The sequence below is a fragment of the Canis lupus genome, chromosome 17 (genome assembly GCF_011100685.1).
Source record: "Canis lupus familiaris isolate Mischka breed German Shepherd chromosome 17, alternate assembly UU_Cfam_GSD_1.0, whole genome shotgun sequence".
In the NCBI taxonomy this organism is placed as follows: Eukaryota; Metazoa; Chordata; class Mammalia; order Carnivora; family Canidae; genus Canis; species Canis lupus.
The window spans coordinates 34,425,987-34,440,381 of NC_049238.1; the positions used below are offsets into that span (position 1 = coordinate 34,425,987).

The window sequence follows — 14,395 nt, forward strand, 5'->3', positions numbered from 1 at the left end:
TGAGTTCAAGTTTAAGATATGGATAGTTTTTCTCACCATTTGCACTATTTCTGAGCTCTGCTTTTTGAGTTTGTTACTCTCCTTTAGACCTTTTATATTTTTATATTAGTAGGATGACTAATTGTTGAGCCTGAACTTGATGTGGACCTTTAATATGGAAACAACCTGTACCAAGCAGAGTAGGAAAATTTGCTTTAGGAGTTTTTGGTCTTTGACTCCTCTTAATGATATGTGGTATCTTACTTGCATTTTAAGTACTAGATAATCTTACCTACTTAAGCACTTATGTGTTTCCTCTTGTCTTTGTAGTTGTGGAATTGCTCTCTTTAATTAAACTTATAATCTCTTTGAAATGGGGAAAGTTCTATTTGAGAAGTCCATGGATAGCTTTCTATAACAGTCATCCTTTCTAGCTTATCCAATTTGTTGGTGTGTGATTGTTCATAGTAGTCTCTAGTGATCCTTTGTAGTCCTGCACTATCAGTTGTATTGTCTCCTTATTTTCATTTCTGAGTGCATTTCAGACTTTTTTTTTTTTTTTTTTTTTTTTGGCTAGTCAATTTTGTTTATCTTTCCAGAAAAGTAACTCTTATTTTCAATGGTCTTTTCTGTTGTTTTTCTAGTTTATACTTCCATTTATTTCTCCTCTGACCTTTGTTGCTTCTTTCCTTCTGCTAACTGGATACACTCTTTCACTTATTTTTTCCTTTTTTTTCCACTTTAACCAGATAATTTCTAATGACCTGTCTTTGAGTTCCAGATTCTTTTTCTGCTTGATCATGTGTTTTTGGTGTTCTGTGTGGCATTTTTCATTTAATTCATTGTATTCTTCAGCTTTAGAATTTTTGTTCAGGTTTTGGGGATTTCCGTGTGTGTGTGTGACTTCTTTCTCTTTTGAGCTTCTTATTTTGTATATTATTTTCCTTCTTTTGGAGTCTATCTCCTGATTTCAGTTCTGTCTATATTTTCTTGTAGCTCATTGAGCTTCCTTATAACCATTATTTTAAAATCATTATCAGGAAATCATAGATTTCCATTTCTTTGGGGTCAGCTATTGGAAAATTGTTTCTTTGGTAATGTCATGTTTCCTTAATTTTTTGTATTTCTTATAGCCTTGTGTTGATGTTTGTGCATTTGATTTACTAGTCACCTCTATCAGAATTTACCCACTGGTTTTAGTGGGGAGAGACCTTCACCTGCAGTGGGTGCAAGGGTGTTGAAAGGGCAAGTCTGATGGTTCCAGCTCTTGGGAAGGCCCATAAGCATACCGTATATTTGGCTCCATCAGCTGGGGTCAGTGTCAGTTAAATTGCAGGAGCCTTCAACAGCCAGTGCTCCGGGTATCTGCAGTGGCAGTGAAGGCTGTTAGGGTCTTTGGTGGCAAAGGCTGCTGGGGACCTCTTGATCTCTTTCTCTCCCGTGGGATATATCATTGCCAAAGGGATCCCTGTCAGCATTGGATCCAGCTTTGGAGTACCCTTGCCATGGCAGTGAGCACGAGGTGTGAGCATGCTTGGACCACTACAGAGCTAGGAGTGAAGCATGTAGGTTTGCAGAATGACAGCAATGACAGCAGTCTAGGGTCTAGGTGCTGGCTAGCCTGCTATGTCAGTGCCAGAGATATGAACACACGTGGAACAGACATGGAATCAAGGTCTACAGTGCGGATGCATGTGGAGCAGCCAGGGTTCTGGGGTCCTGGTTGTTCACAGGGTTGAAAGTTGGAGCTGGGAGCTCTGTTCCTGGGGTAGGGACACAGCATTGTCATCTGGGAGGGGAGCAGCAGCGTTTCCCTCTCTAGGAGGTCAGTATCAGCAACGGCAGTTGGTTACTTCAGTAGCAGAAGCTGTCAGTTTTCTCAGGCTGTGAACATGGCGGGGACTGTCCTGATGGCTATTGAGGTCCTCAGTGGCAATGGCTGCCTGGCTCCTCTGCAGAGTAGGCCACTGGGACCACAGTGGCACCCACCATGTGGCCTATACTGATAGCTTTTACCCTTCTTCTTTGTTCTTAGCCATTTCCAGATGTCTCAACTAAGCCTACCTCTGCAGTGATCCTTTCTGAGTGTTTGTTTTTCGTTCTTTGCTCCACTGTGTTGCCATAGCTTCTTATTTTACTATATCCATCATTCCAGGGCTATTTTTATTTGTCGATAGCTGTCAGATACAAAGACAGGTATCTCCTACTCCTCTGGCTTGCCAACCACATTCTCCCTGTTCATTTTCTCCTGAGTTGTCTAGTTTGTTATCATAAAATAGATAATAATTTCCTACTACCCTTTGAAGGTCTTGGGGATGGAGCTTTAGTGATGCTCCCTGTCTCATTCCTGATACTGGGAATTTACTTCTCTCTCTTTCCTGTCAGTCCAACTAGGAGTTTGTCAGTTTTCTTGATCTTTGCAAAGAGCCAGTTTTTTGTTTGATTGATTTTTGTTTGTTTCATCAATTTCTGCTTTTATGTGTGTCATTTCCTTTCTTCAGCTTGCTTTAGGCTTAAGTGCTTTGTCTTTTCCTACTGTCTTTTTAAGGTTGAAGCTTAAGGTTGAACCTTTCTTTGTAATGTAATCATTTATTGGTAGTATATGTTTTGCTGACAGTGATTTTTGCCTCTTCTCAAAATCATCTTCTGTCCTCTTTAACAAAAATGTACTCTATATGGAACTCATTTTCTTCTTTTTCTTTTTCAATACTTTAAAGATGTCTCTCTGGCTCACATAGTTTCTGATGAGAAGTACTTTTGTATGTAAATGTTTCTTTTTTTGTGTGCTCAGATTTTCTCTTTTCTTTTTTCTTTTTTTTTTTTTTTCTTTTCTCTTTTCTTTTGTGTTTTTAGCAGTTTTATTACTACAGTGCACCTGGGTGTGTTTTTTTTTTTGTAATCATTCTACTGAGTTTCCAAGAGCTGTAATCTGTTTGTATGTTAGTTTGTATAATTTATATTGATCTATCTTCCAGTACACTAATTCTATGTCCAGTATACTGAGAAACTTGTTAAAGGAATTCTTCAAATATGATAGCATGTTTTGCTTGACATTTATATTTATTTTTCATACCTTTCATCTCTGTTTAAATTTCCCATCTATTCATGTGTGCTGTCTTACCTTTTTAACCAGATCCTTTAATATATTAATTTAATCTGTAGCTGGGCCAGTTTTGGATTTGGTTGTTGTCCTGTTTACCTTCAGGGTACCACTGTACTGGAAGGCCTAAAATTTCATGTACTGCCTTGACATTTTGAGCGTCACTGGGCCCCAGAACTTAACTGAATTCCACTGCTCTTTCCAGATTTGCCCCTCACCCAGCAGGAAAGGTTCCCCACCTGCCCAGTTCTTCTAGCACCTCCCCCTGCTCCTCCTTCAACCCAATGGGTTTCACTTCCTTGCCAGCCTGCAGAATTACTCAGACAAGCCAGGCCCATTCTCCCATAGGAACCTTTTCCAAACCAGGATATACCTCACCTTCTTGCTACACAGAACCTTACTTCCCCAGCCCCTAGTGACTCACTGTGGCCCTACATGGTGTTGTCTTCCTGTGGGCTGTATCTGTGACTAATGAAACACTGTGCGTCTCTGCTGTTTGTCTTCAGTGTTGTGTGCTGTCCGTCTGGCCACCTGATACTCTTTTGAGGGGCAGGTCCCTCCCTCAATGAAGGGGTGAATAGGAGGTTATCTGAACATCCACAGACTTCAGATTCTTACCTGTGCTTTACTCAGGGCCTGGAATGTGGGAGGGCTTCTTCAGTATTCCTGTCTCAGCCTCAGCAAGCCCTGTGCTCTAGGGCCCCTCTCTACATTTTGATAAGTTGTGTTTTCATTTTCATTGCTTCAGAGTATTTTTCATTTTTCCTTCTGATTTTCTTTTTTGACTCATGGATTACTTAGAGGTAAGTTCCACATATTTGTGATTTTTCCCTATATTTTTGTTACTGAAGTCTAGTTTAATTCTGTTGTGATCAGAAAACATACTTTGTTAAAAAAAATCAAATTTTACATTTTTTACATGTGATTGATTTTTTATCTCAGTATATGGTCCATTATTATGAATATTCCATGTGTTCTTGAAAAAAAGAGATATTTTGCTATTTAGTGGAATGTCCTATACATGCTACTTAGGTCAGATTTATTAATGGTGGTACTTAAGTCTTCTGGAGCCTTACTGATTTTCTGTCTACCTGTTCTGTTCTTGAGTGAGCAGTATTGAAAGCCTCTAGCTATGACCGTGAATTTTCCTGTTTTTCTTTTCAATTATAGTAGGTTTTTGCTTTAATTATGCTGAATCTCTGTTACTGGATACATACATTGAGGATTGTTACCTTCTCGTAATGAATTGACCCTTTAAAAAAAAAAAAAAAAAGATTTTATCTATTCATTCATGAGAAAGAGGGGTGGGGGCAGAGGGAGAAGCTGGCTCCATGCAGGGAGCACAACATGGGACTCGATCCCAGGTCTCCAGGATTCCACCCTGGGCTGAAGGCAGCGCCAAACCGCTGAGCCACTGGAGCTGCCCTGAATTGACCCTTTTTTAAAAAGTTTTAATTTATTTATTAGAGAGAGAGATTACAAGTGTTCTGATGAACACCTGATGGAGATCCGTGGCAAATGTGGATGGATTCCCCTAGTGCTTAGAGCTCCCATAGATGTTAAACAGTTGCCCTAGCTCACTGTTGGCCTTTAATAATTTGGTAAATTTTTGGCTGTTTTCTTCTTACTTTGTTTTTATTTGTTTTATTTTATTTGTTATTTTATTTTGTTTTGTTTTATTTTTATTTTATTTTATTTTATTTTATTTTATTTTATTTTATTTTATTTTATTTTATTTTATTTTATTTTATTTTATTTTGTGCTTTGCCAAAGTGAAAATAGTTCATGAGTTTCATGAGTCTAGGGTTTACTCAGAGTGACTTTGGAATTCAGTTCAGTTTATTGTCTTGTAAATTTAGCTCCATGATAGGCTCAAGAATTGGTGTGGTTTTTAGATTATCTGGATTTTTTTTCTCTCCTCATTTTTAGGGTGAGAATGACATTCTCTTGTAGATTTTATATTCTAAGGAGAAACAGGACCTGAAATATACAAAGGAACCTGATAAAAGTGCAGAACAGTAAAGTCTGTGTTCCTTCATGCATTCAGGTCTCTTGCCATAGAAACTTCTTTCAGCAGAGGATATTTCCTGGCTGTTTTATCATTTGAACTTCAGTTGCAGATAACAAAATTACAAAAGCTATTTTAAACAGAATGGGATTTGATTTTGGATAATTATTTTTATAGTTTTATATATTATATAATATAGAGTCAATTGATAGGGTTGGAGAAATAGGCTCCAGGATGGACATCAGAACGTTCTACTGAAATGGTCCAGCAGGGGAGCTTCTACCTCTGCCCTGTCCAGGAAGTGGGAAGCTGGCAGGTTAACAACCTCTGTTCCAGGATTATACTACTTTAACGATGATTTTGGAATTAGGAAGCCCCTAGTGGAGCTGATGGCTCTAGGACAATTTTATGCCTCTTTGCTCTGCTGCAGCTAAACAGATACCTGTGCACCATTCTATCCTGCTTAATTCACTTCTGAATTTAGGTCTTCTACATCTGTTTGGAAGAATAAATCACAAGGGAGTCTCAGAAATACAGTATTTCCATTCTAGCCTTCCACTATAGGTGAGTGAACTTGAAGGGAGTTGGAAAGCCGTAATTGGAGATGACAGTCTATTTGAGTGAGCTAGTTTAAGGAAAGAGATTTATTACAGGCTAACAGAACCTCCAGGTGGGCCAGAGATCCAAGTTTAGATGCTTCACAGCTGGACTTTTAAAGCCAAGAACAGTATCTAACTCTGCAATGGCAACATTCTAGCAGAAACTTAATTTCTGCTCCAACTTGACTGTCAATAAAGGCCACACATTGGTGTGCCTGGCTGGCTCAGTCAGAAGAGCATGCAGCTCTTGATCTCAGGGTCATGAATTCAAGCCCCACCTTGGGTGTGGAGATTACTTAAATAAAATTCTTAAAAAGGCAAATGCTACATACCTAGGGCCTATTCTTTGAACACTTTACTTTCTACCTTTGTATGAGCTAGAGTGCTTTTGATTATGGATAAGAGAAACTCAACCTCACCTAGTTTAGAATAAAGAATAAATGTATTATATTAGGGTTCTTAGTTGCTAAGTACAAGATTCACTGTATCTAATTTAAGCAAAAAGGAATATAGCATATTGGGTTTTTACAGAATCCCGGGGAAGACCAGAAAACCAGCATTGGACACTAGACTTCCAGGAACTGTAGAAACATCCATGCTCTCTACCTCTTGGAAACCATGATGTTAAGTATGGATGGCAGAAAGGTCAACACAGATGCCCCAGAAGAACATGATATCTCAACATGATATCTCATGATATATATTTTTTTAAGATTTATTTATTTTAAGAGACAGAGAGAGTACATGCAAGGGAGCAGGGGGAGGGGCAGAAGGAGAGGGAGAGAGTGAATCCTCAAGCAGACTCCCCACTGAGTGTAGAACCCTATGCAGGGCTTAGTTCCAGGACCCTGAGATCATGACCTGAGCCAAAATCAAGAGTCATACACTCAGCTGCCTGAGTCAGGCGCCCCTCAGCCATCTTTCTTGCCAAACAGTTCATTCTCCCTGCATGCAGCCTCATTCTTATGTTGCTCAGTTCTCTATCTGGATGTCATTTTGTCAGCTTGCCTAAACATGGCCCATATGTCTGCATCCTTGGTTGAGGGTATCTGGGGAAAATGTTTAGATCTTTAAGGAAGGTAAGCTGGAAGTGGGTGGATAATATCTGCCACCACTCAACGTCATCCTTGCCTTCTGTACATGCTTCCTTTCCATATATCAACTTTTTAAACAATTGTAATTATCCCTGAATTGTTAGAAAATGTGGTACTTTTTCTTCAAATTTAATGTCACAGCATCCTTCTCTGGTTTTAGTCACAACTTGTCTTTATAGCTTGTTACTTATGCATTCAATTGTAAAGGTAAAACTACCATCAACAGACCTTATATAAAAATAGAAAGGGAATTGGGCTGCTGAAGGAAAATCATTATACCAAGCAAGGAAAGAAAGAAAGATAGCTTCTTTCATCTTCTTTCTGTTTCTGATACTTAGCCTGAGGCCTTTGTTGGCATTCAAAATCTAATTCCTCTACTATTCTCCTCTTAGTTCCTTAGATGGCCAGTGTTCTTAATCTGGTAGGGTGACCCATACCTTTATTCCTGAGGGTTCTGAGCCCTGGGTTAGAAGCAGTGTTCTGTGAGAATAAGTCATTCATAAATCTGTGATTGGTATTGCTAGCTAATGCATTATAGGCAAAAAAGGCAAGTCATATTTAGAATAATTGTCTATTCAACAAGAACAAGATGTCTATTCATTCCAGGATGCTGAGAGTCTAATGTAACTGACATGTTACCAGGAATGGTGCCATGTTGGAAGCCCAGTATACTCTGTTCCTTGCAGATTGGACACCTGGAGTAATCAGATCAGATTTGGTGAGAGGACATCCATGTAATAGTACCCATGTGTAATCTCTGTCTGCTTGCCTCTGTGTTTGTTTGTGTCCTTTGAGCAGTCATTGTTTTGGCTAGGAAGGAGGCTGACTGAGAGAGCTCTAGAGGAGATCATCTTGTCCTGCTGATACTAATGAGAACTTCCTCTCCAGAGGGAGCCTTTGATAAGCATGGAGACACAGATATCCTCACACTTGGGCCCATCCAGAGGTATCCTTCCCATAAACCTCTTTCCTAAGCCTCGATGTTACCAACCTTCTGATCTGATTCCTTTCAAGTCCCCAATCATCATGACAGTTAATAACCACTCTCTATGAGTGGGTATGGATTAGTACCTCTGACCAGATGATGACTAATGACCTGCCCTCCCAAAGGTTGTCCCTTCTTCACTGTGCTTCAGAGCCACTCCTGCTTGGGGCTGAAATGCTGCAGCAGTAGCACTCTGGTCAGTGCCAGTATATCATGCAAAGCCATCTGCCGCATTCAGATTTTTTCCTTCTCACTTGACATATCCTAGGGAATGCTTATGAAGCCGTGAGGGTTGAGGGATAAATGATCCTGCAACAGGAGTAGACACACTGGGATATGTTACTTGTGCTTTCAAGAGCTGTACTTCTTGATGAGAGAGCAGTGGTGATGAGCACAGCTGATTAGGACTTTATGGCTTAGATAAAATCTGTCTGATGATGAAGCTCAGGTTACATAGGCACTTGGTTTCTTTTTCTCAGCCTTCCAGGTAATTGCAGGCCAGGGGCTGTTTCTCAGAAGAAGAATAGTTAGGAGATAAAAAGGTCTTAGCTTGCTCGAGCTCTGGGGGACTATGCCTGTGACTATTCTCTGAACCCTGGGGGACTATGCCCATGACTATCCTCAGACATCACCATGAGGTTTTGTGGTGGGCTGCTTACCATCCCTCAGACACTTTGAACTCCATTAGATTGCTTGTTAGGTTGTGGAAAACGGTACTTGCTTTAGCTGTAATGCAGCTGCCAGTGGCTGTGTGACTTGGTCCTTTAAGGAGGCCACATTTGTAACTGCTGTTGGAATTGCCACCCTGTTAAGCTTAAAATAATTTTCTTTCTCAAAACTCCATCTGTTTTCTCTTCAGAGCAAACAGGTGAGTGAATTATGGAGGTGATAAGAATGGTGTGGATATCGTACACATCGATATCAAGCAGACCCCTAGCAGCAGTGGGGTGTGGGAAGTACTCTAATCCCCATGGTAGCTTAGGGCAAGCTAGCTAGGAGTCAGGGAGAGCGCTGAGTCACCTATCGGTAAAATCTGCCATTTTACCGCAACAGCTAAAGATTGTGGCTGTCGATAGTCATTTGTTTGAAGGTTTGATCTATTCTGATTTACATCTTGGATGACTAACAGATTTCCCTTTACAGAGGGATGTATTGAATATCATTTTGGTTGTGGGTCTCATTAGTAGGAGCTCATTTGGCCAGTTTTGAGTCATTATGGAAAATAGCAAAGGTAAGCTTCCTATTTCTCAAATACAAGTCACACTCAGCTATGTTGTCTTTCAGAGGTTTTTATTTTATTTACAACAAAATAGGTCAAAATAAAGCAGTTTTTTAAAAGATAAGAACTGCTTTGCTGGAACTAAATGACAACCAGGTGTAGCTGGCATCTTTGGAAGTTTAAAGGAACTTAGGCTAAATCTATTCAAATATCACTTCTAAAAATTGTACTTCAATCCCACCTGCAGCCCAAGAATAACTTTCCTGAATAGGTCACGAAATATTACCATTTATAATCCTTAATAAAACAGGAGGTGAGAAACGGAATGTGTTGTACTAGAGTCTCTGACTTAATCGAACTTGTTTGGGGTACCCTTTGCTAAGAATTTTAATTTTCTCAAACACTTCTCCTAGAATGAATCTTCCATGTGGATATTTGCCTCATTATTTTTAAAAAGTGATTTTTTTAAAAAAAGAAAGCAGTTTCTTACAGTAGTTTGTTTTCCATTATCATGTTGAATGTTTTTTCAGCTCCCCTGGAAATCATTGACTAGCATCATTGAATATTATTACATGTGGAAAACTACTGACAGATACGTACAACAGGTAATTTTTTCATATTGCTGCCAATACAATTACATTAGTGTGAGCTTTCTGTTCATATCTTTTTTAAAAAAAAACTTTTAAATTATTTTATTCATTTATTTGAAAGAGAGTGAGAAAGAGGAAAGGCAGATAGAGAGGGAGAGGCAGACTCCCTGCTGAGCAGGGAGTCCAACAGGAGGCTCCATCCCAGGACCCTGGGATTGTGACCTGAGCTGAAGGCAGGACTTAAACTGACCGAGCCACCCAGGCACTGCTTTCTGTTCATATCTTAATATTTCTTAGCAATACACTTAATTTTAAATATGTTTGCTTTATCTTTTCTTTACTATTTTAAACTTTATGTAATTTCACATCCTTAAAACACTGCTTAAGATTTTAGTCCTCAAAAAAATTTTTTTTAGTCTTCATATTTTCTTTACTTCAGAAGTCATCATTCGTAAATATTTTGGAAAGACAACAGGGAAGGATACCACTATTATATTCCGTGCCAGGTGCATAGTGCCTTATCTGTTTGTGAATATAGTTGACAGGAATGACCTAAGATGTGAACAAGTTATTTTTACGGATTATTAGAAATTTAGACCAATGCCATCAGCCATACAGTTGAAGATATTTTAAAAGATCTGGAACCTCCTTAGATGACATTTGTGTCAAATATATCTCCCCTGAGTCTTTGACCTTAATTAGAGTAGTTAATCTTACTAGTTTGATGTTTTAGTACTATATATAAATTTTTCTCTAAAATTATTTCTAAAAGTAGGGAGTCTTTTAATTTTGAGTTCTTCCTAAATGTTCCAAGTTGAGGTAATTTTCTCAATTACTTAATTTGGGTACTATTACTTTTGGGGAAAGGCACATTTTCCTCAGTGACTTCAGTCAATATTTGTTTTTATATTCTTCTAGTCACAGGTTAGAGCTGGTAAAGAAAGGAACAAATATATTCAACACAGAGATTATTTTCCTTAAGTTATGTGATCACACAGTGGCAAGTGTTGCATGCTATAAAAATACATTTTAAGGATCACTTTTATTTTAATTTTTTTGAAAGATTTTATTTATTCATGGGAGGCATATGTAGAGAGAGGCAGAGACATAGGCAGAAGGAGAAGCAGGCTCCATGCAGGGAGCCCAATGCAGAACGAGTGGGGGAAGGGGCAGAGGAAGAGAGGGGGAGAGAGAATCCCAAGCAGGCTCCACGCCCAGTGCAGAGCCTGACATAGGGCTCAGTCTCATGACCCCAAGATCAAAATCTCAGCCAAAACCAAGAGTCAGACACTCAATCTACTGAACTGCCCAGGCGCCCCAAAGATCACTTTTTAAATGACCACAGTGAGTTGTCGAGATCATGAATAGTGAATACGTATCCATGGCTTGTTGAAAAGTTTCTGGTGTCAACATCATGCATAATCCAAAAGTGCTTATTTCAAACAATATAGAAGTGAAGACCATGTACTCTGGAAAACTTGGGATTTTCAAGGCCAAAAGTCCCTGGAGACGGTTGAGTAATGACATCATGGGTGGTTGAAAAGTGGTTTATGGATAAAATTATTTCTAAATATTTCAACTTGGTTTCTAAAAGTTTTAAATTATCCCCTTAAATGTTTTGTATTCTCCTCATTGAGAAAATGGATGACTGCCTTATATTCTGGTTTGTAATTTTTTGTTTTTTGGATATTGGCAACATATTGTTTTTCTTCCTTGTTGGTATTCATTTACTGTGTTGATCAGTTTCTGGATATGACTATGTAATCTTTTCCCCATTTCTTTCCCTACATTTGGCTCCTAATGTCTCCTAAAATCTGATGGGAGTTCAGTCAGGCCTTAAAGCTTATTGCATATTGCATATCTCTTAACATTTGAGGGTAAATGCTTATTTTATTGTACTTAGGAGAGTTGTTATCTCTTTCTTTCTCATGGACCTTGGAAACGAATCATTTCTGGAAAAGAAATTTCTTTTAAAGCAAAGAAAGTGTGTGTATGTTTGTGTGTGTTTCTCTCCCAGAAAGGTAAAAAAAGTAGAAACTAAATTCGCAAAGTAAAAATGGTTACTTATAAATCCTGTTTATTCATTCACTCATGGAGCACTGGGAAATGGACTTAATCACTGCTTTAATTTTAAAATCTAGATCTACAATGTTATTAATATTTGCAGTTCTGTACCTCCAGTGACTTGTCTTACAAATTAACACAGTTTAAGAATATATACATGAAAGAAAGACCTTTCCTGAAATGGCAATTTTTGAATGTTTAAGACAAGAAGTAGTAATAATTATTAGGCATTGTATGTAAAATATTTTATCTATCTTTTGAATTAGAAACGTCTAAAAGCAGCAGAAGCTGAGAGTAAACTGAAGCAAGTGTATATCCCAACTTAGTAAGTAACAGAAATCTTTTAAAATATTTCTCATAGTTTGAATTCAATGAACACAAAATATGTCATCTTGGTCAATTTCAGCCAAATTTGAATTTCTTTGTATATTTTATTTTCTGACACTACAAAGCACTAGACTTGCTTTCCATTTTACCATTACAGTGATTTTTTTTTAGAAAGAAAAATGGCTGGTGAGAGACAAACAAAAGGACTAGAGGAAAGATGCCATGTCGTATACTTCCATCAAAACTGCAGGGAAAGCAGCAGAAAACTAACCTGTGAAACTCTGTTATTTGAAGCAAACGTTTTTCAGAAAGTCGGCAGCTTTTGAAATTTCAATGTTATAGAATGGACTTGAGGGGCATGCAGTGCACGTTGCCCTTTGGAGATTGTTTATTTGGTTGAGGATTTTATATTGTTTGCTTAGGAGAAGGGTTAGAGAAAGTAAGAAGAATCATACTTTGTAAATGTTGAATAAATAATGAATAGGTGTCAGTTGTTTCACGTGTCTGGTATTCTAGCATCATTATTTTGGGGACTTAGAAATCATTTTCATCAAAATGAATGCCAGTTTGCTTCTCATTTGCTACATTTTAAATGAATTATAGTCTTTTTTGAGGTCTGTAAGAGTTCAATCATTCATTTGTTGACGAAAATTTAGTTTATTGAGCACTGAGTATACAGTGCTATATTAGGTTCTTTGGGGACTAAAATGAAATTTGCTACAGAGTTCTATGTGCTGCTCCAAGATTTTTCTCACTTAGTATAGTTGTTTTATACCTAGGCTTTTGTTTATTGAATTTTGATATATTAATACATTTATATAGAGGAGTCCTCTTAGACAATGAATCGTGTTATTTTTAAATCATTTTTTATCTCAAGGCAGATAACCTGTAATTTACAGGATTCATAATTTTTTTTCAGAGCTGTAATGTCCCTTCTGTAGTACCTTAGAAAATTTTATATTATATGTGAGTAATTTATAAAAGAGCAACTGCCCAAAGAAAACAGTGTGGTGATTCATATGTGAGGTTCTTAGAAGCAAGCATAGCAGCTTTCTTGTGCATTGTAGTGCTGTCACATCAAAGGAAAAGTACATTAAACCAGTTTTCACCTAGTAACCCAGAGAATTGTTTCTGTTATGTTTTGCATTGACTTTGTTGGAGTCTTGATCTCAAAGACCAGCAAACTATAGTCTGCAGGCCAAATCTGACCTGCTGCCCTTTTTTATAAATAAAATGTTGTTGGAACACAGCCATACTCATTCATTTATGTATTATTTATGTCTGCTTTCATGCTTCAATCACAGCGTTCAGTGGTTGTGACAGAAATTGTAATCTCCATAGAACTTAAAATATTTATGATGCCAGCCTGATCTAAGTGAATGATTTTTGGAGATCAAGACAGTTTCTAATCATAACTTTTTTAAAAAGTTACATAAATCTACATAAATAGAAGGTATGAAGTCACCTTCTGAGTCCTTGGATAAGAATCTGAGTCCTTGGAAGAATTTCACAGTTAACTCTGAAATCAAGTATTTTGAAACAAATAATGGATTAAGAATTATTTTATGCTGTCATTCTTTTGAGCCTGGCAGTCTCCTGTATGCAAAGCACTCTGTTCGGTACTAGAGGTAGAAAGGTTAGAAAGGTATACCACATTCTAGTGTGGGAGAGACAGGTGCCAAACAGTCGCCTAGTGTGACAATTACTATGATGAAGAAGAATAGCACAATTTTTATGAGAATTGGTACAGGACGACCAGACTCAGTTGATTCCTTGTGGAAGTGAGTTTGAGTGAATTCTGGAGAAGGAAGAGGAATTAACTGAGTGATGGAGGCTTTCCAGGCCAAGGGGATCCTGAGATTGGAAGGGCACAACAGTAGTTAAGGAGCTGAGAGAATGGCAGTGTAGCTGTGTAAAGAGAGTGGTGAGCTGTGGGAGGCTGGCAGGCAAGGGCCAGCCAGGGGTTTACCCATCTGATCAACAATGGAAATGGATTTTAAATAAGGAAGTGTCATGATCAAATTTGTACTTTAAGATCACTTGCTCTATTTTAGAAAATGGTTTGGGGAAGGGGAGCAATAGTGGATGTAAGGAGACCCAATTCTGAAGTTCTTGGAGAGGAAAGGTGACAGGAGCTTGACTGGAATTGTGGCCCTGGAAATGGTACACCACTTGGAGGTGACTGACTTGTATAGAGGGGTAGAGGGGTAATGTCAGGCTAGAGTCCCAGATTTCTGGCCAGCACAAGCAAAGAGACTGGTAGAGAGGCAGGCTAACACTTTGAATTTGCTCTATCCAAAAAGAAGTGTTGAATATGATGTTGTATATATTGATCTTAAGCTCAGGGGAAAGTTTTGCTCTAGAGATAAAAATTTGAGCTTCATTGGCATATAATATTGTGTTTGAAACCATGGATGAGCTTTCTTAGGA

The 14,395-nt window shown here is 38.2% G+C and overlaps 1 protein-coding gene across 3 annotated transcripts in view; it reads left to right on the forward strand.

Annotated features, from left to right (window-relative positions):
* The window catches only part of MTA3 (metastasis associated 1 family member 3), a 174,042-nt gene that overhangs the window by 123,111 nt on the left and 36,536 nt on the right, over nucleotides 1–14,395 (forward strand). For all 3 annotated transcript variants that reach the window (XR_005372374.1, XM_038561356.1, XM_038561357.1), the window contains exons 10-11: nucleotides 9,515–9,589; nucleotides 11,905–11,963. Coding sequence is in view for 2 of the 3 variants with exons in the window: in XM_038561356.1 (XP_038417284.1) it covers nucleotides 9,515–9,589; nucleotides 11,905–11,963 (134 nt within the window). In the remaining variant the exon portion in view is untranslated. The remainder of the gene's footprint in view (nucleotides 1–9,514; nucleotides 9,590–11,904; nucleotides 11,964–14,395) is intronic.